A 20776-nucleotide genomic window follows, 5' to 3' on the forward strand; every position below is an offset into this window, starting at 1 on the left:
AATCGATTTTATTTCTATGGAAACTGAAGTGGCTAAATAGTACATTATAGTAATCTCCAATAGAGGAACCTACAGCAGGCAGTGAATTATAACCCCAAACAACAGAATTTGCCTGAAAAGGGGAAATGTTCCAATTCCAGGGACCCCTAGTTGCATTGGATATTAATGGCACAGTACATTGTTACAGTATGTGATCTGTTGAAGATAATGTCAATCTTTAACTTGTTTCTGTAAGGAATCTAATTGGATTGGACTGATAGAATGGAAAAAAAATCCAGATGGTTCCAGATATGGGAGGAAGAATCCAACTCGTACATTGATTATAATAGTTCCCATCAATTCTTTCTATTTGCCCATCCACGACAATTCATGTGAATCAGTTACCCTAGGTGGAAGTACTTTAAAACCTTTAGTGTTTACAGCAGTTTCCTTCCAAGGGTAGTCAGAATTAGTTTACCATCACATCATAGCGGAATGTCTAATATGGCGAGGGGGTATTTAAAGATAAATTTGAGTTGGGAAGTAAAAAGCATCCAGGACTGTGAACTGTAATGTGTTCAGAACAGTATATCAAATAGGAGCTCCAGCTGGACCTATTCAGAGATAGTAGCAGGAGCTGCTCCCCCAAAGCAAAATAAATAGAGATGCGTGTTAGTAAGGTCAAAAAGTGAAGAATGTATGGGAAAATAATGTGTGGAGTGCCAAAACAGTCAGAGCTACATGGAAACAGATGTGCTGTGAGAAGAGCAGAACTACTCTGTGAGTGAATAAGGAAAAGGAAACTGACTAATGCAGATTGACCCCCATCTCGCAGCCCTTTTATTTATTATTTTACAGCAAGAATTCTTTCAACCAGAATAAGACCAGACTCCTATGTATACTGGTATACATCATACATTTATTAGTGAACAACCCTCTCAAATCAGCCACAACAATTAAAAAAAATATGATTGCACTACTCGGTAAAGCAGAACTAGCAACTTTCATTTAAAAAAAGTACAAATCTTAAAAATTTCAATCGGTATACAGATGTATATATAATACAATATAACTAGTTATATGTTAAATGCTACAAACAATATGATTCCAATGGAATGAAAAAAAAATTATAGCATTAAGAACCATTTTCCTATATATATATATTAGCTTTTTTTTTTTCTCAAATACAAACATGGCAAAAATGAGGTAACTGTAAATGTGCAAGTACCAAAGCAAAATATCTTCCTAACACAGAACACGTGCCCTGACCCCTTTCAGAAAGGCTGCCTAGAGCTCAGCCCAGCTCTGCCCAGGGGTCAAGGAGTATTATAACAGTAAACAATCCACTATCCCACCACAGCAAAAATCATTGGTAAACAATCAGTGGCATCTACGGAGCAATCAACAAATCACAAGTCCTAAAGAATTTTAGCTGCTTATTGGAATAAATTTTGCACCACACAAGCTGTGAGATTATTTATTAATTAATTGGATCACTGAAAGACTACAAGATTCTATTTTTAGTTTTCCATACAATCAAACATGTGAACACAATCGTGTCAGTGTGGTATTAGATCTGAATAAGTATTATCTGTGCACAGAACTTTACTGATCTAAATGCTGTGCGGAGCCACAAGATGGCTCGTTAGAAACCTGACTATCATTGTTTTGGGCCACTACGTTTTTGGCAATGCTAAGAAATGTGCTGCCCCCCTTCCCCAACACACACACACACACACACACACACACACACACACACACACAGTTTCCAAGCAATATATTTTAAAAACAGGACTTAACGCTTACAACGATAAAAGGAATGCGAGGTTAAGACTTTCCGTTGTGTGATTAAAGAAAGAAAAATGCCGTTTTAATACAGCTATTCATTTACAATGATTGCAACCATTATCTCAAATTGCCAAAAACAATATGCATTAGGAGAAGATACTTCTTGAAAGCAGCTATGATGATAGCAGCAAAATGAAACGGCCAATAACAGACAAACCACTTGAGCTACCAGACTGTTCGATGAACCATCAGATTCAGAAGAGAGTTAAAATGTAAAGTAAAAGCTTCCAATATTTTTGGTTATTCTAGAGACAGAAGGGGTTCAAAATGTTTTACAAAAAGCCAGTTGTGCATTTTTTTTTATTTTTTTTTAAAGAAAACCTATGCTGGATGTCTTTAAATTGGATTGTATATGGCTACAGACTTCCATTTTGTTTTAGGCTAGCTTAAAAATATTACTTGGACTTTTTATGAGGGGAAAATGAAAATATAAGAGGATACGGTTGGCAATGTTTTGTTAAAATAGAAATCGGAAGCGAGAAAATTGGCATTTGAAAAAAGTTAAGGCGTTTTGCATTTTCGTTTGAGTGTCTCACTTCTGCCCATGTGTCTTCAAGTTCTGGTGACTGCAGACCATGTTTTGTGGGGCACTAGCTCTGCATGCTGTTAAAATACATGTTAGTTCCATAGCAAACTATTGCATTCCGCTATGTGAATGTAGCAACATACCTTACAATAGAACATCTAGCACCAATTTCACTATATGGCTTTCAAACATCTAAGTTTCCCCATTCACCACGTCTACAGTCACCAGAGCGACAACACGACGATTTCAGAACCCCTTTTGTGAGCCCAATTTTCGACAGGTATGTTTCACTAAATCGGGAGTCCTAACAGTGTGAAATCCTCCGAATGGTGACCGACTACTACCAAAATAAAATCTTGCAGTCCTTCAAGTGTGTTACAAATGTGTGCAGTACAGTGCATGGCAGTTATCAGCTGAGCACAAAGTCCCCCCACCCAAACCCACAGCCAACTAGAGCTAGCTAAAAACCAGTCCAGAGCTGGTCAGACATGCATGCATATTATGCACATTTAAATATTTTGTTCCCCCCTTTCTAGATATCTTTCACTCAAAATACACACTTTTTTTTGTAAATCATGCAAACACCTTTAGGATAAGTTTGGAAGTGGTTTAGGTAGGATAGTGTGTGCAAAGGCACACATTTAAAATAGGAACACGACCAGTGTATATATATCATTCAAATACAAGAACACAGAAACAGACCTTTAACAGTTAGATTAACATACACTCTGATGATGGGCTGCAGTGACACATTGCCTCTTTTTTAAAAATTATTTATAAGTTTTCTATTTTTTTAAACTTTTAAAATCTTTTTTTTTTTTGCTTGCATGCCTGTCTTTAAAAGATGCGATATCCATTGCTCTCTGCAAAATGAAAAAAAAAAACTAAACAAAAAATAAAGGTTGAACTGGTTGCATTATAAACCCTATATACGGCCTGAGGAAAACACACAGAGGAAGAAAAAAATAAATAAATCAAAAAAAAAGAAAAGACATCCCCTTCATGGAATCATTCCCATTTTGAAATTGACTGTTTTCCTTTATTTTCATTTATTAACTGAAAGACCCTGAGTGAAAATCTCTTAAAACTCACAAAATTCACAATATTAAAATAGGAAAGGTTTATATATACATATACCGGCATACAGATATGTATGTATATATATATAGATATAGATTCATTATCTAAGTTGTGGGATAACTCCTTTAAATGGCTTTTGATAAAGGGTCACTTGAGACTTAAGCTCTCTATATACACAGCTGTGCCAGTGTATATTTCAGTTCAAGAGGGGAAAATACATCTCCATCTTTAGGGTAAAGACTGCCAATAAGTGCTAGGTGGGGCAGCATTACAATGGGTCCTCATTACATACAAAGGATTTTGAGAAGACCTCTGAAACCATTTAATAATTCATGCACTGCCAGATTACGTTAAGGTCCGATTCAAGTCCAGTGCATTACTGAGCTGACATATCCAACTCCAAGTTTAAATCACAGAATTTTGTGTTTGTTACTGTCGAATAATCTTGAACTCGCTGCTGTATTAATGTTGCCAAACACAGGGTTACCTTATGCAATACTTTTCAAGTTGTTTAAACATTCTTCGGTCTTCAAAACAAGATGATAAATTTAAGCCGATATCTCCACAGCTACTTAAAAACACTAATCTTTTTTTATACCTCTTACACAAGGGTTTCTGGATACAACCAAATTTCCTAAAACACAGAACATACTCCGCTAACATGCCTCATGTTAGTACTTCACTTTTTTTTTTTTCTTTTTCCATAAGATAAAACCATCAAATCATTTAAAAACTGTTGAGAATCTAAAATAAGTGGAAATGACACAAAGATTATTTGTTCCGTTAAAGAGAAGTAATACGTTTGTGCTTGTCAAGGTCTTGAAAAGGCAGAGCTGAAAACTAGAAGAGTATATTGAATATTTGGCTCACGAACAAGGAAAAACCTGGCCTCCCCACACTGGGAAGAAGTGTTCCACTTAAAATCGGCACTCGTCGCAAAAAATATTGCTTTCTGCAGAACGCCACGAAGCAAGCTTCTCCGGAAGTCACCTGTGGTTGTCCCTCACTACCACCTCTGCCATCCCCATTCCAACCACCGGGACAAAATGGCAGACGAATGTCACTTGCTCGACCTGGGGCTCTCGCTTAACCTGGCATTTCCTTTTGATTTTGAAACGTCGGTGTTCTTGATTGAAATATTGCTCTTCTGAAATCCACAGTCCATGCAAAATGCTCACACGCCCTGAAACAGCTGCCATCCACAGCAACGGCTCCCTAAACAGGGCGAGCAGTGTTCGGCCAAGGTTGGGCCAGCTAGCGGTGCGTTTGTGTGGCGGCAGCAGCGGTAGAGAAACAGCCGTGAAGTCCCATGTCTTTCTTTGCTGCCGGCTCTGCAGGGAAGCGAACTCTTCCAGAGCAACGATGGCAATTCTCTTCCTGGACTCTTGTCCGTTAAAGGGGGTGTGGGGGCTTCCTTAGAAAGTTTTCATAAACCGACAAGGGAATTTCCAAATGAATGTACGTCCATCGTCCCCAATCCTAGCAATATATTGTGTATATATATTTTTTATACCTCAGGCCTTAAAACGATACTGCACCTTCTACCACTGCAAATTAGACTTTCACAATAGCATTCGGCAATTAAAAAAAGAAAACCAAAAAAGGAGAGAAGAAACAAAACAAAGAAAATATCAAATACATTATTGCGTAACATACATTATTAACAACAAGTCACTTTGCCCATCACCTATACAAACATGCACCTCTTAAAGTAAGACTTTCCTTCAGGTCAGTGGAATGCTCCAGTTTCTTTCCAACAGCCCAAACTTTTTTTTTTTTTTTTTTAGTTTTGTTTCTTTTCGTTTTTCCTGCCCCCGCCCCCTTCCTTTGTTAGTCTGCCGATTGCACTACCATCTCACAGCCCCCCCCCCCACCCCATCCCCATCCCACACTCCCTTGAATTACTGTTGCAGTACTTGGAATGACTCTAGCATCAACTAGAAAACCGAATCGAGAAGAAAACGAAACGAAAAGAACAGAAAAAACGAAGAAACCGTTCAAACGAAAACAAAGTTAAAACACAACAACAGATATTACATGTTAAATCTTTGGAGTATCAGAAACACAAGGGCAATCGAAAGAAGTACACACAACACAACTCCAGAACTCGGTGGCTATGTGGTTATACTAGGCAGTAGCTTTCATCAAACGCACACGATGCACAGCAGAGGTAAAACAGGGCCCCAAACACGATCCTAGATTGCTTATTGTTCAGGGGAGGGGAAAAAAGGATGTTTGTTGTTTTTTTTCTCTTTTTTTTTTTGTTTTTTTTCCAGGGAACACGGAGGGGTAGGCGGTAGGTTTCCCGTGTCTCCAATGGAACGGTCTCCATTTATTGTGCTGCTTTCATGTTGGTTAAAACGAAGAATAAGAATAAGGTTTCACTCCACGTCTCTGTGAACTTCTGAAGCATCGGCTCGACAGATCGGACAAGTGCGATTGGTCTGGAAGACAGCGACAAGATGGCAGTTAAAATCGATGGACAGAACCCCCACTCCACCCCAAAAACACCCCCGGCACAGCAGAGGGATATTTCTCAGGATTAAACACCAGAACTAGCAGGAAACGGACAGAAGAGGGCAGCAGATCAGGGAGGCGGGCAGCTGCTAAACTCAAACTACTACATATGATCTCCTGAGCAATAGGAGTTGCTTTCTTTGCTTTTGTCCGTTTGTTTGTTTGCGCCTCTTGTGGCTGACTAATCCTGCACTGACTCATATGCCAAACTAATAGCGCTTCTTACACCTCATAGTTCAATTTTAATTTCTCCCAGACTGATTACTTCCTGCGATTTGATTTTTAAAATGATAAATCCATAAGGCATGGACCACTTTTATTAATCCTCGTCACTTACTATTCTGATCTGTCCAAATATTAAAAAAGGTTCTAGTATCTGATGCAAAAGGTAATAAGTCTATAGGTTTACATCATGCATTAACCCACACACTTAGATGATGTATGCAGAGATTTCTAAGCTACAAAGGCGGGAAATGAATAAATTGGCACTGTAAATGTTCAGTATGTTAGGGTTACAGCACTCTCCTTTTTCCATTCACAATGGAAAAGCCAATTCTTTGCCCTGCTGTTGGGAATTCCTAATTACAGCTGCAAAACAGAACAAACCGCTTGATAATATTTGTGTCGAGTAGGTCACTTGAGTGCTCCTCGTCCTCATTTGATTACCAAAAGTAAATAAACTGCTTACCTTTAACCATTTGTCAACACACTTGGCGTGAAATTCGTGGTTACAGGGTAATACTCGAAGTAGCTGCCTAGTCTCAAAATCGCTAAAGCACACAACACACCTGGAGGGTGGGGAAAAAACCAAGAGACAGTATTACTACATTTCCTTTTCAGCATCTTCAACTAACAGATGAAAATCTCAGCTGTTTTCCTAGAATATTAAATGCTGCGCAGAGATCTACCATCTGTTCATTGGCAAAAGTACAAGACAATTCAATTTCCATGAAGTAAAATTAATACGTTCAATATCTGCTAACTGCTGAAAGGGGGAGCACAACAATCTCAATCCAGTAAACATCGATTGAAGGAATTCATACACGTTATGTATTTCAGGCTGTTCTCAGTTTGTCTAAGCTTGTCTGGAAGGAACAGAAGGTTTGTCTTACAGAGTTTGTTCAGATTGGTGGTTCTCCGGGTTGAACCTGTAGGACGGAAGCTGCTCTATATCGGCTTTGGTGAGTCCGCGAGGTTTGGCCTCTCCTAGCCTCTCAGCGAGGTTTAGCAATGCCTGGGAAAGACAAGCCACACACAGAATTTAAAAATACTGCAAAGCTGAAAATGGACACCCAAACATAAAAGATCTAAGCCCTGTATAAAATTGAATGTAATAAATAAACGTATGTAACTATTGCACACACAGATATTCCCCGACTTATGTAAGGGTTCCGTTTTGCAACTTTCTATAGAAGTCGGTTTTTGTGTAAGTTGGAAACACAGTATTTGCTCCTTGCATATATAACTTTAAATGTTTGTAACTGAAATGTTCATGATGGGGCCTCCAGGAACATTCTACGTCAAGTCGGATTTACGTAGAATGTTCCTGGAGGCCCCATCATGAACATTTCAGTTACAAACATTTAAAGTTATATATGCAAGGAGCAAATACTGTGTTTCCAACTGAAACAAAAACCGACTACATATATAGGGCATATTTATTAAGAAAAAAGGTGGTAATATTTAGAAAAAATAAGTTAACAGTTTTCAATCATCTATATATAAATAAATATACAATAAATATTCACTCAGCTTGACAATGTTTCTGGTGCTACAGCTCTTCTGTCACCTACCCTTTTACTATGTCTAGTGTAGTTTACTTTAGGAGGGGGAAGTAACTTGTAAATCAGACTACTGAATTTCAAAGCAAATAAAAAACAAAAATCAACAAAACAAACAGTGAGAGAAGGGCCCTGCGGAGTAGAGAGCTGACGTATCACAGGGAAAGCTCTGACCTCATAGTTTTCCATTTCCACATCATCGACATCCAGGTCCAGGCTGATTGCGGGCCCCACCGAAGTCGGAGGCACCGGAAGCATTGAGCTGTCGAGACAGAGAAAATGGCTGCCCACTACACCTCTGACAAACACTTCGGCTGTCTTTTTGTCGCAATTTGACACTGGTTACTCCATTACCTTGCGCAGGTATTTTCTATAAACTTTTCAAGTGTTTTGAGGGTGTGCTCAACATAAAAAGAGGTGAACAAAATTCACAGGGCTTGGGCAAACTGATTTAACAAACAATTCTGCAGTGTAAGGTGTTACATATTCAGGGTTCACGGTTGTATACCATCTTAGCCTCAGAAGACTGTATTATTATTATTTTTTACAGGCAGATGAAAACATCTCAGGGTATAAGCACTGTCTCTGCACACATACACTGCCAGTACCCCCCACCCCCTTGCCTTAGACACTTACAGGAAGTATGGCAGGAAGCTAGGGTAGTAGGGTGGCGGAGGCGGGGGAGGTGGCAGGGGCTGCTGTAGCCGGTATCTCTGCCCGCTGACACGCCGTGGCAACACGTGGGGATATGGCTGGAGAGAAAAACACACGCGTTACCCATCACAAGAATCAAGTCTTGTTGTTTTAGGGAAGAATACATCTTGAAAACATCCCAAAGTCATATATGGGAACACTAGCCTTTCTGTGGAATCCCAAAGAGTAAACAGTTGGCTGCCTTCCAGATCTTAGACTGTATAATTGGATGCCACAACAAGGTTTATCTAACAAAACATAATGGGCCGTTAAACCAGTCCCAATTTAAAACCAACCTCCGAGTCTGGCATTAGTCGTCTAGAAGATTAGATGTGGCTTTCATGTTTTTCAGTCTCTCATTAATATCAAAACAAAGCCCTGAACAACTCCTGAACCATCCAAACAGACCAAATAAAAAATAGGAGCTATACCACACAAACAAAACCAATCTGGAGATCTGACAAACTGCAAAGATTGCGTAAGGAATATCACGCCTGATGAGAAGAAAAAACATCTACAGACTTCCATCCTGACTGTCACTGTATACCTTGGCATCAACAAAATCACAAACTCTGTCCACTCACCACTCCGAAGGGCAGTTCCTGGTGTAGGGGGTCGTGAGGGAGGTATTGGAGGGGGACAGATGGAGGCATTGCTGGTGGGTGATGGGTGGGGGGGTAGGAAAACCCCCCTACAGGGTGCTGGTCCCCTCTCATCTCCACTTCATTCTCTACCCTCTGCAAAGGCTTAAGGGAAGGGGAAAAAGCAGTTAGCATTCACTACTCAAACTAGCAAACACAGAGCAGCCCAGGCAACAGGGCAAGGCCTCCTCTCCCACTGCAGGAATCTGCTTTTGTGCCCACTTGCAAAGCTGCCCATCGGTCTGCCAGTTTACCATCCCTCAAAACAACACCCTCAATGGAAATCTGGATCCTCCCGTGCAGCAAGCGAGAAACAAAAACAGTTCCCGGTCACACACAAGATCGAGAAGGATCTTGCAAGGCCAAAAATGCTGCTCTCTCTCGGCGGGAGACGGCTGGGTACTCACCATGCGCGGGTGCTGGGGCTGCAGAGGTACGAACTGGCTCAGTGGAGCGAGGTGAGGCGGCTGGTGGGGAGGTACAGGCGGAGGGGGGTGCAGTATAAAATGTTCACTGGAGATCAGAGGCGGAAAGGCTTGATAAGATACTGGCAAGTGCTGCATTGTACAGGCTTGGATCAGCTGGAAGAATGAAAAAGAAACGGCTCATCAGAAAGATGGACGGCAGGATGAAGGCAATCAACAGCAAGATGGACATCATCTAGTCTACTTCATTAAGATGAATTTGGCATATTGGGAACGAGGAACTAGTAGTCTAATCCAAAATACGGGGTCTTTGTAAGGATCGTCTTTCCCCTCAGTAAAAAGCAGAACACCTGTGGATTACTTTCAACACCAGAAGCCTGTGCCTTTTCCACCATCTCTATGAAAATGACTGGCCACGATCAGTCAAACTTTATATTCATCTTGAGACATGCATCGGTCACACTCCTTTCCCCCCCACCAAGCGGCACTTTTTTCTCAGAATGTGAGGATCTGCATTATGATAATGAACTGGGAACATTTTGGAGAGCCATTGTGCAGCTGGTTCAGCACAAAATACCAAATCAACCACTCATTTCTGATGATGTAAAGCACTTTTCATTAAAGGACAGGTGTCTGCAAGCGTCTGTTCTCATGTACTGTATTTTGGCAGACAACCAGGGTAAGTTATAAACGGAAGAAAAGAAAATTCAAGTAGCAGATGCAATTATTAATAAATCCAGTATAACAATTTAATAGCGAGGTTGGTTTCCACAGTGAAGGGGGAGGTCTGAGGTAAACGCTTTTAAACGCAGGGCTCATGTGGGAGGCACTCGGTTATTGTGTATGTGAGGTGTGGACCCCCTTTAGTACTAACTTTCTGGTTGAATTTATGAGTCGGAGAAATAGCAATGGCTATTGTTTCATCCACTCGGGAACTATATAGAAGTTTTACGACTTTCATAAGTAATGAATTACTTTTTAACCACCAACCATTTTCAATATATATGCAATAAATTTAAATAGCCTTGAGGTTTTAATATTTTTTCAATCTATATTACAGCAGGGGAGTGAAAGTGCGGCACCGAGTAATACGGCTCACCTGGTCCAATTACGACCTCGTATGAGTTTTAAAAACACTTAAATATCATAAAATCCAAACAATTCCACAGATGTGTGGGGAAAAAAATCCAAAACAAGACACTTAAGATAGAATGACACCATTTGCTTCTTTGTTCAGAAAAATCACATTACCGTCCACATCAACACGGAGTTTAAAATAGTCAGACAGTAACAGTAATGTAAAAGACAAAGGCTTCTCCAGTTTCACTGCATTTACATCTGTAAAGGTTTACAACTTTACAGTGTAAGAACACATATTAAAAGGGACAGAGGAATACTTCCAATACTCTAAATCAGGCTATTGTATCAAAGCCTGGCTCTGAAGTGGTCTAGGGAAAGCGGGGTTGTGGTGGGAATGCGTTACAAGGACTTCACTGACAACCGGCCCTTCCTTTTCAAACTCACAGGAGGCGGAAGGCAGCAGAGCAGAGAGTGCTGTCCGCTGAACATTACCGAGCATGCTGGGAGCTGCTGAGTGTTGCACCCTGGGATAGGCTGGCCGGTGTGGAGTGGGAAACCATGGGTCGTCACCGTGGTAACCGTGTATGATATTGGGACTGGACCCTGGTGCATCTAGAAGAAATACAGCACCCACACACATATGAGAACCAAACGCACAGTTCTGCATCGAAGGGAGCACAGAGAAATGAAGCCTTTAGGTATTTATTAACAGCACATTTTCATTCTGTACCACATTTTTCTCATTACAGCCCTCAGTCCTAGGCGTCAATCATTTATTGGGCAAAGGTTCCAAAATGTTATACAAAATCAATATCTTCTGGGAAACATTTTTAAAATTACGTGCTAAGTCTCAAAATAAATCACTAAAGCAGCATCTATGTCAATTAAATAACATTTTAATTGAGATTTTTATTTTGAAAGGTGAACAAACAGTAAAATATCTACGTTTTCAATGCCAATATATACATTTCCCTCTCTCCACAGTCAACTCACCCACTATTCTTCTAGCAATCCTGAGTTATTTCTACAACGTAGGCCAAGAACACCCCCCCCCCCCTCAGCCCAGCCCTACACCCTTTACCTGCTCATGTAGGTCGACCATGATGGGGTTCTGTTGAGGGGGGTGTGCGGCCGGGTGGAGCATTCGTGGCGGTACGCTGGTGTGACTGTACGCTCTGGACTCATCTAAAGAGATCTGCTGCTGATGCTGCGAGAACAGAGGGTGGTGGAAATTCTCATCCTGGTGTAAAGAGTTGTGCAATAAGGGTCTGTCCCGACGTCCCCACTGCCGTCTCACCGGAGGGCTGTTGACAAGAAGAGAAACAACGGTTACAACCCAGAGGTGGCCATCAGGGGGCTTGCATTGAGTTCCCAGCAGCTTACGGATACAAGAACTCTTGAAATTCCAAACTCTTCCACCATTTTGATTCCCAATACCCTTTTATTTGCAAATGTAGAAGAGTTCTCACTTCTGAATAAGGAAAAGCGTTTTTGGTTTGTTTTATTGTCGAATTCAGAAAGCCAACATCAACAAAACAAAAAAATCTGTATTCCATTCAACCAATGTACATCAAAATGTATTTTTTCTAGACACCAAGTGCAGGATGCAATAATGTATCGACAGATCTGAAATAAAGACAACAGTCCAGCTGCCAAGTAACATTTCCCCTTTTTAACCCCATCCACTAAGACAACAATGGTTACCTTTGACACTCACAAATATGATTTAATGTACTTCTTCACAATGGAAAGAGGAGAGAGCCTTTTTACTTTTTACCAATGTCATAGTTGGCATGACGCACTCATTCAAGAGAAGTTTGATTTTATTATAGAACTAATTAATTTGGTATTGAAACCAGCTCCAGGGGAAGAATAGTATATAATTTGGCACAGAGACAAACTTCCAGCACAGTACTAAGCTAGTCTTAAAATAAAGGACAGCAAATCTAGCCCAGAGGCACATTCGATCTTGTATTTATGGCCAGTGTGAAAACAGTGAAGTAGGATGTACTGAGCAGTCAACCCTGAGGATTAAGCAGGGAATAAGTCATGGAAGTAACAGCATCCTGACTCCCTAAGAAAACTCTCAGAGGTGCCCATAACTTCCACCGTACAGCAGTTTGAATGATTTCAGTCAAATTTTAATTGCACCAAAGTCTCAGAAAAGCAAAGATTCTGAAATATTTCACTCTACAACTTTATGCAGTTTTGTAGAAAGTCTGTAGTCTTACCACCAAAGATGACTACAAATGGAGCTGTGAAACATTACATTTTTTACTTCCATTGCATGACATGCATTCAGTCAATTCCATTGTTATTGTACAACCCCCGCTTTCTCTCAGACATATTTTATCTTAGATAGATCGACCTAATGTCTCTGAGTGGATGTACTGAAGGAGAGTTTGAAATTAACAAAGTGGCCGCGCAGCCCAAGTGGAAAACACAGCCAGCCAACACTCCAAAATGAAACAAAGTGACAACAGCAGAAATGAATACATTTACAATCTTAATTAAGGCTAGTTTACCCCCCCCAAAATTCTGTCTGGCTCCCAGTTTGCTGATCAAATTAAACTGACCCCCTGCATTTAAGCAAAGCGTGTCACGTTTGTTTTCTCATCTCTGTTTTTGAAAGAGCAGAAAAACGAAAAACATTCGCAATCCCCGGAAACGGGCGAAGGAGCTGCTCAGATAAGGTTTTTCAAAGCCCGATTTTGGCACCCTGTACTCTTGTAGAAACGATCCAGCTCCTGGCTGCATGCAGATGCCCTTTCGATTTTGGGCGGCTGCCAAATCTCAGGGAGCCGCTCTCACTGCTGAAGTGGAACACCGCACTTGTGAACAGTGTCAGTCTGGGAGACACTCCACACCACTTATTCACAGGGCCCAGTCAGATTTCATCCCCGCATCTAGTACAAAGACATGCTAAACTAAGATGCACATACATCATATTACAAGAGATGTAGATGCTGACCAACATTGGACAACCAGGGTCCTGGAGGGCCACAAACCGGCAGGCGAGTCTCTCTAAGCCACTGCTCGGTTCAAATTTGGAAGCCAAACCTCATATACAGTTTGCCAATAATAGGTTCCATCATGAAATGTTCAGGTGAAATGACAACCACAAGACCCTCAAAGCTGCCTGATTTACCCTAGTCATTAGATACTTTTGTAAAGATACAGGTATGCTATAGTAATTGTGACCATCTTCATTAACTGGCACTGCCTGGGACTTCTATTCAATATTTAACACCCTCCCTGAAGGCAACTTGTATCCCTCATGCTGTCCTCATTATGCCATCATGCTGGCAATAATGTTACTTGCATTGTGTGCATTTACAGAGCACAGACTACCGATGTAAAAACGACCAGAAGATGGAAGTCATAAAACTCCTAATGATTAATGGAAATGGTGGTGTGTGACTTCTAAATATTGTCTCTGCAGTATAAATAGCATTTTGTAAGTGGAATTGCTAGGGAGCAAACCTGTAAATGGAGACATTCTACATGTTGCAGTGAGGTAGCTTCTATTTCACTCTGATTGGTGCACTGAGGGTTTGACGTAAAGGTAAATCCACGTGTTTATTGTAAGGCATTCTAGCTATCACGGGGGAAGACAAAAAAAAAAAAAAAAGATGTTACATTGTTCTGCTGGACAGAAGAACTATAAAGCACGGCTTTGCTCACCTTCTCCTGAGATGTGCTGGGGTATTGCAGGGCTCCCCCGGGAATCTCCTCTGATTGAAGGGGGCTGTTGGTGGCCGCCTATTCACTGCGATTTCCCATGGTCGCATTGGTGACGTCGGGGGGCGAGTCGCGCTCAGGAGCGGGAGAACAGCGTGCTAGAGGCACTTGTGTCTCAGCCTCGGATTGTCTTCACTCTGCAACGAAACAGCATCTCCACGTTAACTCGCGGAGAGGGAGAGGGAAGACTTCAGCCACGCTTCAACCCCATCATCGCTGCAGTGTTCGTTCTCGATTCACACTTTTGTGTAACAACTCATTCTCTCAGCCTTACAAGTCCCACCCTCATTCAGTAAGACTCCCCAACATCTGTGGCCCTTGAACTGAACATCAGATTTGAAATGCCATAGCTGTAGTTATTAAGGTGGGGAAAATATGCAATGTGTGCAAACAACTGCCCTTTCCATTCTTAATAGTTGCGTTATTGATCTCCTTCAAAATGTAGGTCAAAGGGATTTTCAAAATCAAGTAATCCCAATCAATTTGATACTTTTGTGTAACCTATATACTGTGAACATTTTAAACGAGCAGCATCTGAAAGATCTACTACTGCCCTGCTGATGAATAAGGGGTCAAACACAAAGACAGAATCGTTATCTGACCTGATAAATTCTAAGATCAGATCCACATTGCCCTGCAACAGGAATACCTGTCAGACATTAGCGTTCCTTGCATGCATATTATGAAATGTAAGATTGTTAGTTTTGAGCAAGGAGACTATTTTTTGCCCTAAGTTCTTTGAAATAGTTTTTATCTTGATGGTACCCCACTGAAATCTGAACAAGTCACTTTAATGGCAAGCCGAGACACTTGTGAAATGTACCCTGCATTTACAATTAAAAGATCAAGGGTCTTCAGAATAGCATTTTCCATTTTTGACAATAATTCCCTTATGAAATAGGCTACATGCCCCAAGCAAACCCATTATAAATATCACAAAAGTAATTAAAACAGAACTAATACAAAAATAAAATTAACATGCAATGAAGCAAAGTCTGATAAAATCAAGTGCAACATTGGTTGAGCAGTGTATAAACTAATAATCTTTAAGAAGGTCCTTGTGGAATCCCTTACTGTATTAATCATTAAACTGCAGCATATTTAAAGATCTTATGACGTTCTATTTAAAGTCTAATGAGCAGCCGACTTCCTCAAAAAAATACAAATGATGCTTAAGTTATCAACCATGGATTTAAGACTTGTTTTTTCTTGTTTGTTTTTTTCTCACGTTCTGGAGCGGTTTATTAATATGCAAAAGCATGCATGTCAGCCAGCACACTCCCAGCTCACTGCAGCAGGAGACTGGTGACGTCACTGACCTCCAGCACTCTGACACGGGCTCCCTCAGGCAACTGCCATACCTCTGACACAAAGCTCCCTCCTGCTTCAAATTTAATAACAATCTTTGCGTTTTTGTATGAGTCCCGCACTTACAAGGCCTGTCTGTGTAATTATAGTTCTACTGCATGATTCCATTCAGAGGCAGAGTAGAACTTCAAAAGGAAAAAAATATATATATATATTTATCACAGCTCAGACATCAGGTTTTATGTTCAGTATGCCATTAGTCAATTTTCTAACAGAGAATACATATTTGCAACCCCTAGTTTTACTGCTAGTTATCCAGTTTACCCACCTTTCAACACTGGAAACGTTACGGAGAGTGTCCAGGGTCATTGGATCAGAAATGCTAGTTGCCTGCATAAATCAGTGATGTAACTCTGCTGATGCGACACTACAGTGGGACTGCTCTGCTTTTATTGATTATAAAGCATCCAAAACCGAACATAGCTGGTCAAATTTAAGTTTCTTGCTATAAGTGACAGCAAGACCTTAAAAATATATTATACATTTGTGCCTGTCTTCCTCCTGTTCTGAATGCGAATACTGCTTTTTGACAGACTTTTGCAATGGAACAGAGAGAAAAAACAAAATGACAAACTTGATCTACCACCAAAGCCTGCATTGCCAAACCATGACCTAGCAATATGAAACAGCTGTGTGATTTTAGCCAGATCTCGCATTTAGCAAGAAAGACGAGCGAGCACAATTAAAGTTCCAGTACAGCCCATGAACTCAAAGTCACCACATGTTCTTAATATAAGCTGTATTTCCAAGTCAGATAGCACAAGTCTATGGTACTTATCCCACTCCTTTTAATTCCTCAAAGAATGTACATTTCTATTTGGAATAATAAACATGTAACTAAGTATAGAAGCAGGAACGCAGCTGTGTTTGATGACAGCAAGAGAATAATCCCGGTTTGTAGCTCTCAAAGGACTGTGCTTTTCAAGAAATCACTGTCAAGAGGCTTCTACCTTTCCTGCTACATCCAAAACACACACAAACAAAACAACCCGACTGCTCATCTGCACTACCACCTGGACAGTACGGAAAGAGCTCACATACAATCACGTTTGCAACAATATTCACGTGAACATTCTAATTGACACATAGTGCATTTTATATATTACATCATTTACATTTAACCAATCTAATGTTTACACCCGTCTGACCTTTAAATAAATAAAAATAATAATAAATAAATAAAAATAAAAAAAAACGGTTCAATGTTATTGAAGACACTAGGTCACTTTGAACTGAAATAGCAAAAGTTCCTGAAACAAGGATTAAGGAATATCTGATCTGGCATTATCCCACAGTGCATCAAGGAAGATATATTGCAATCAGAAGGGGGAGAAGGTATATTCATTTTACCAAGACAACCCCGATTCATCCAAACTGAATTAGGCAACTGGCATCACCTGTTACCCGTCAAAATAATTTAGAAAATGTTTAATCCGAGAAGGAGTTATAAAAAAGTGCCACCATTCTTGCTTGTTTGAAGAGGTATTTCTAAACATTTTTCATAACACTGTGTAAAGTTTACAAAAAGAAACTCCCACCCAGAAACAAATAGACACTCACTACTCAGTCCTCACCTAATAACTAAAAAGTAATTCAACTTTTTATTTTGATTGCTCTGAAAACAAGCATGGCCACTAGCCGATACATTCACCTACAAGAACAAAGAATAAGAACAAAGAATAGTTCACAGGTTCTGACATTATTTTGCAAGGTGTAAACAGCGGTCATTTATATAGAAGAACACTCTGTTCATGTCAACAGCATGTAATGTACACGGGAGGAAGAGTAATACTTTTGAGTGTCATTCTTCAGCATTAACACTTTGGGCCTCCTTCTGCCGATCTGCACCAGTATTCAGTTTAAGATTACACAAAAATTATACATTGGATGTCATGGTTCTCTTTATGGACTTATTCACCATTACATAACGTTAAAGGTAGGGCAAACATTCAACTGAATGGGTTGCATTTGGACTTTTCTCTTACATTTGAAACCCTGTTATGTCCTTTTGGCACAAACCTGAAGTATGCTGTATTATTTTGTTAATCTTGTTCTGTTAATGGTGTGGACAATTGTAATGCTTTATCTGACACTGTAGTGCACTTACTTTAAACGGTGCACAGATTTGAAAATACTATGCCAATCTAATTTATAGAACAGATAGTATTCCCACCCCTCACCAATATCTTAGTTCTGAGAACAATTCAGGAAAATGTGTAAAATAAGAATAAAGTACTTTCTAGCCATACCCACATTTTGATATATGTTTTTTTAAATCAAGCTGAAGGCATCAATCACGTTGATTATATTACATAATTATTTATACATACAAGAGTGAAAGTCTCTAAAAACCTAATAAAACCCTACACTTTGTTTGACAAATTAGCATTTTCAAATATGGCCCGATAAACTTTGAATCACTGACTCAAGTTAATTCCTTTGCATTCGCTTTTAATTGTCAGGCCCTATGGGTCTTTTAAGACGGACCAGGTCTGCAAAAAAGCCTGGAAAGATTTCACCCTGAAATAAAATGTGAAAATAACAATCAGTCAATATCTGTTCTGTGTTTAATGGAGCTAGGTGGAGTTTTTAGAGGACCTTTCACTCTAATTTAACTGAATTATTCCTTTCTTGATGGTTTAAACCAGGATCCTTATTGAAATGTGGAGTTTGGTTACCCTTGTTTTAGAGAAACAGGATACTCCTCAATCTGTTACAGTGGTGACTATATGAGATCAGCTTCTTCTCCCAGTGATCAATAGTTTGGACATCTGTTCAGTTTAACACATTATTATTTACAGAGATTATTTATTATTTTCAGGGAAAAGCAACAAGATTGGAGGAAATGTATGGATAAGCTCCAGTAAATAAACAAAATGCCCTTAAAAACTGGGGGAAATATTTGTATAAGGGAAATGCTTAATGAAGTCTTACCATTCCATTTAATTTGGGAAAATCATTTAAAAATATAAAGCCAAACTTATTTACACACTGATACAAAACAATACATGCAAGGTGCTTCAATCTGTTAACTTGTGTACCAATCTGAGGCATGCATTCAAGGCAGATTAAATAATGTGGTTAATTAAGTTATAATTTATTGTAGACATGTTATAGCCTATAACATAGAATATCACCAACATATTTTATTATCGTTATAAGTTTTATTTGAAGGACACGTATAGTGAGACAGGAAGAGATGGAGATTGAAGCGTATTATATGAGCTGTGCATAGAACTTCACATCTTAAACCTAATTGTTCTCAAATCCTCAAAATTGTGCTCAAATGCACTGACTTCCAAATGTGAGCAAACTGCTTACATTGTCATTACAAAAAAGATGATGTGCTTCGTCAGTAACACCATCTAAAATGCCTTCTAATGATGAAAAATGTACTAAACCAAGTGCTATTGATAGCGTCTGTCTGGGTGTCTGGCTCCTTGTGTCATGACTAGGATTGGGAAAATTAACTAGACTGCTCTACTGACAATTCAGATCTTGTGTTTTTTGCAAATAGGGGAACACGTTTCAAAAGATGGTCCCAACTAACACCACCACTAGCTTTTATACCATTTCCTGTCCTCCCCTCCCCACTACTGTTGTTATGTGAGTGTCAGCCATTACCACAAGCTGCTCTGAAAAATAGGGCACTGCAGCTTTAACTGCAGACAGAGGAGGCAGGCCATGTGCTCAGACAGAAACAAAGCAATAACAAAAGGAGCCGCACAAAGAAAGCCCGGTTCAAAATGCAATCAAATCAGATCACCACACTCCCATTCAGATTAAGATATATATAAAAGGCATTTCTATAAATTGCACAATTTCGCAATCAACCCCCCGATGGCTGCTCCGAGAGAGAAAGGGGCAATATTTCAATCTGACACCGCCTGATCAGCTCACTCGCTCAGAGAGGCAACAAAGGTAGCAGAGGCTGGAAAACACGTGTAGAGCAGCTGCAGCCGTATTGTCTTTTAACATTTCAACAAGATCGCGATTGTCAAAAATGAAAGGCACCCGAAACGCAGCGGAAGCAATCAAACCAGTCGGGGTATCCGGTCAACAAGGACGTGAACACAAAGCCTCTTGGGCTCGGAGAAGATGGTTGACAGGATTGCAGTGATGTTGAATAGCAACACATTTGTTAACACAGACTGATTGCACATGGTCGCTTGAAAGGAAAAATAGAGTGCATGGTTATGGATCACATCAGTGGAAAGAAAATAATACTCTGAAAGGGGATCGACCGATCACAACACACTGTACAGTACAGGCACAAAACGCACAGACATCATCTTAAGGTTGCACAGAAAGTTGTGTTTTTCCAACGTGGAAGAGAAAAGCAAAGTGAGACAGCTCTCGTACTTACCCTTTCGGGGATTTGGGGTTTTGAAATGTGGCCGGAAGACAGATGCATCTGACAAAAGCTCCGCTCGCTCTTACAATGGGTTTCCCAAAAATAAATACAGCTTAAGAGATTTCAAATCAGTGGCACAAATGCACGACCCGGAGTGTCCGACGATAAAGCATGTGCCCCCCCCTTCTCTCTCTCTGCCTAAACGCACAACCGACGGGACAAATACAGCGCCGATCGTCCCGTTTCTTTTGTTGGGTGGTTGGGTTTGTTTTGTTTGTCACTTCTGATACTTCTTAACTCCCAACTCTGTCGCCAGTGCGAAGTGCCAACGCGCCCCGGTTACGAGATAGGACGTGTGTTTGTCCCCGGGTCCGTCTTTAAGACAATGGGGGTCGTGCGGCTCTCGCGGCGGCGGCGGCGGCTCCTTTCATCCGACCGACGATTCAAACCCACAACATTCGCATCCTCGTGCTGCCCGTCTTCTCCGGAGCCCAGGCGGCACTGCGCATGCCCGCCGCCCAGGCCACGCCCTCCGCCGAGGCCCTTCCCCCCCTACCCCAGCGCGCCGACTCGTCCGACTGCTGCCGGGGACGCGCAGGTAACTGTGTGGAGCGGGTCGCGTTATTGTCATGTATGTATTATTTCTATTATGTATCGGCTTAGCGAAGTCGTTTGTAATCACACAGCTGGCCATTGAAAGCGCACAAGACACAAACAGAGCCTGTCGAAGAACATGCCAGATT

At 40.6% G+C, this 20776-nt stretch overlaps 1 protein-coding gene across 5 annotated transcripts in view; it reads right to left on the bottom strand.

The window, feature by feature from the left end:
* Nucleotides 1–878: 878 nt before the first annotated feature.
* The window catches only part of rnf44 (ring finger protein 44), a 31823-nt gene continuing 11925 nt past the window's right edge, over nt 879–20776 (bottom strand). For 3 of the 5 annotated variants that reach the window (XM_066716575.1, XM_066716579.1, XM_066716577.1), the window contains 10 exons: nt 14255–14448; nt 11652–11874; nt 11015–11182; nt 9473–9646; nt 9009–9170; nt 8368–8483; nt 7906–7993; nt 7063–7184; nt 6639–6738; nt 879–5877 (listed from right to left, as the gene is read on the bottom strand). In XM_066716575.1, coding sequence (XP_066572672.1) covers nt 5815–5877; nt 6639–6738; nt 7063–7184; nt 7906–7993; nt 8368–8483; nt 9009–9170; nt 9473–9646; nt 11015–11182; nt 11652–11874; nt 14255–14361 — 1323 coding nt within the window. In that variant the 5' untranslated portion in view covers nt 14362–14448 and the 3' untranslated portion in view covers nt 879–5814. Of the gene's footprint in view, nt 5878–6638; nt 6739–7062; nt 7185–7905; nt 7994–8367; nt 8484–9008; nt 9171–9472; nt 9647–11014; nt 11183–11651; nt 11875–14254; nt 14449–20045; nt 20522–20776 lie in introns of those variants that run through there. The other 2 variants (XM_066716576.1, XM_066716580.1) reach the window with 2 other exon arrangements.

The sequence above is a fragment of the Amia ocellicauda genome, chromosome 11, assembly GCF_036373705.1.
Source record: "Amia ocellicauda isolate fAmiCal2 chromosome 11, fAmiCal2.hap1, whole genome shotgun sequence".
NCBI lineage: Eukaryota > Metazoa > Chordata > Actinopteri > Amiiformes > Amiidae > Amia > Amia ocellicauda.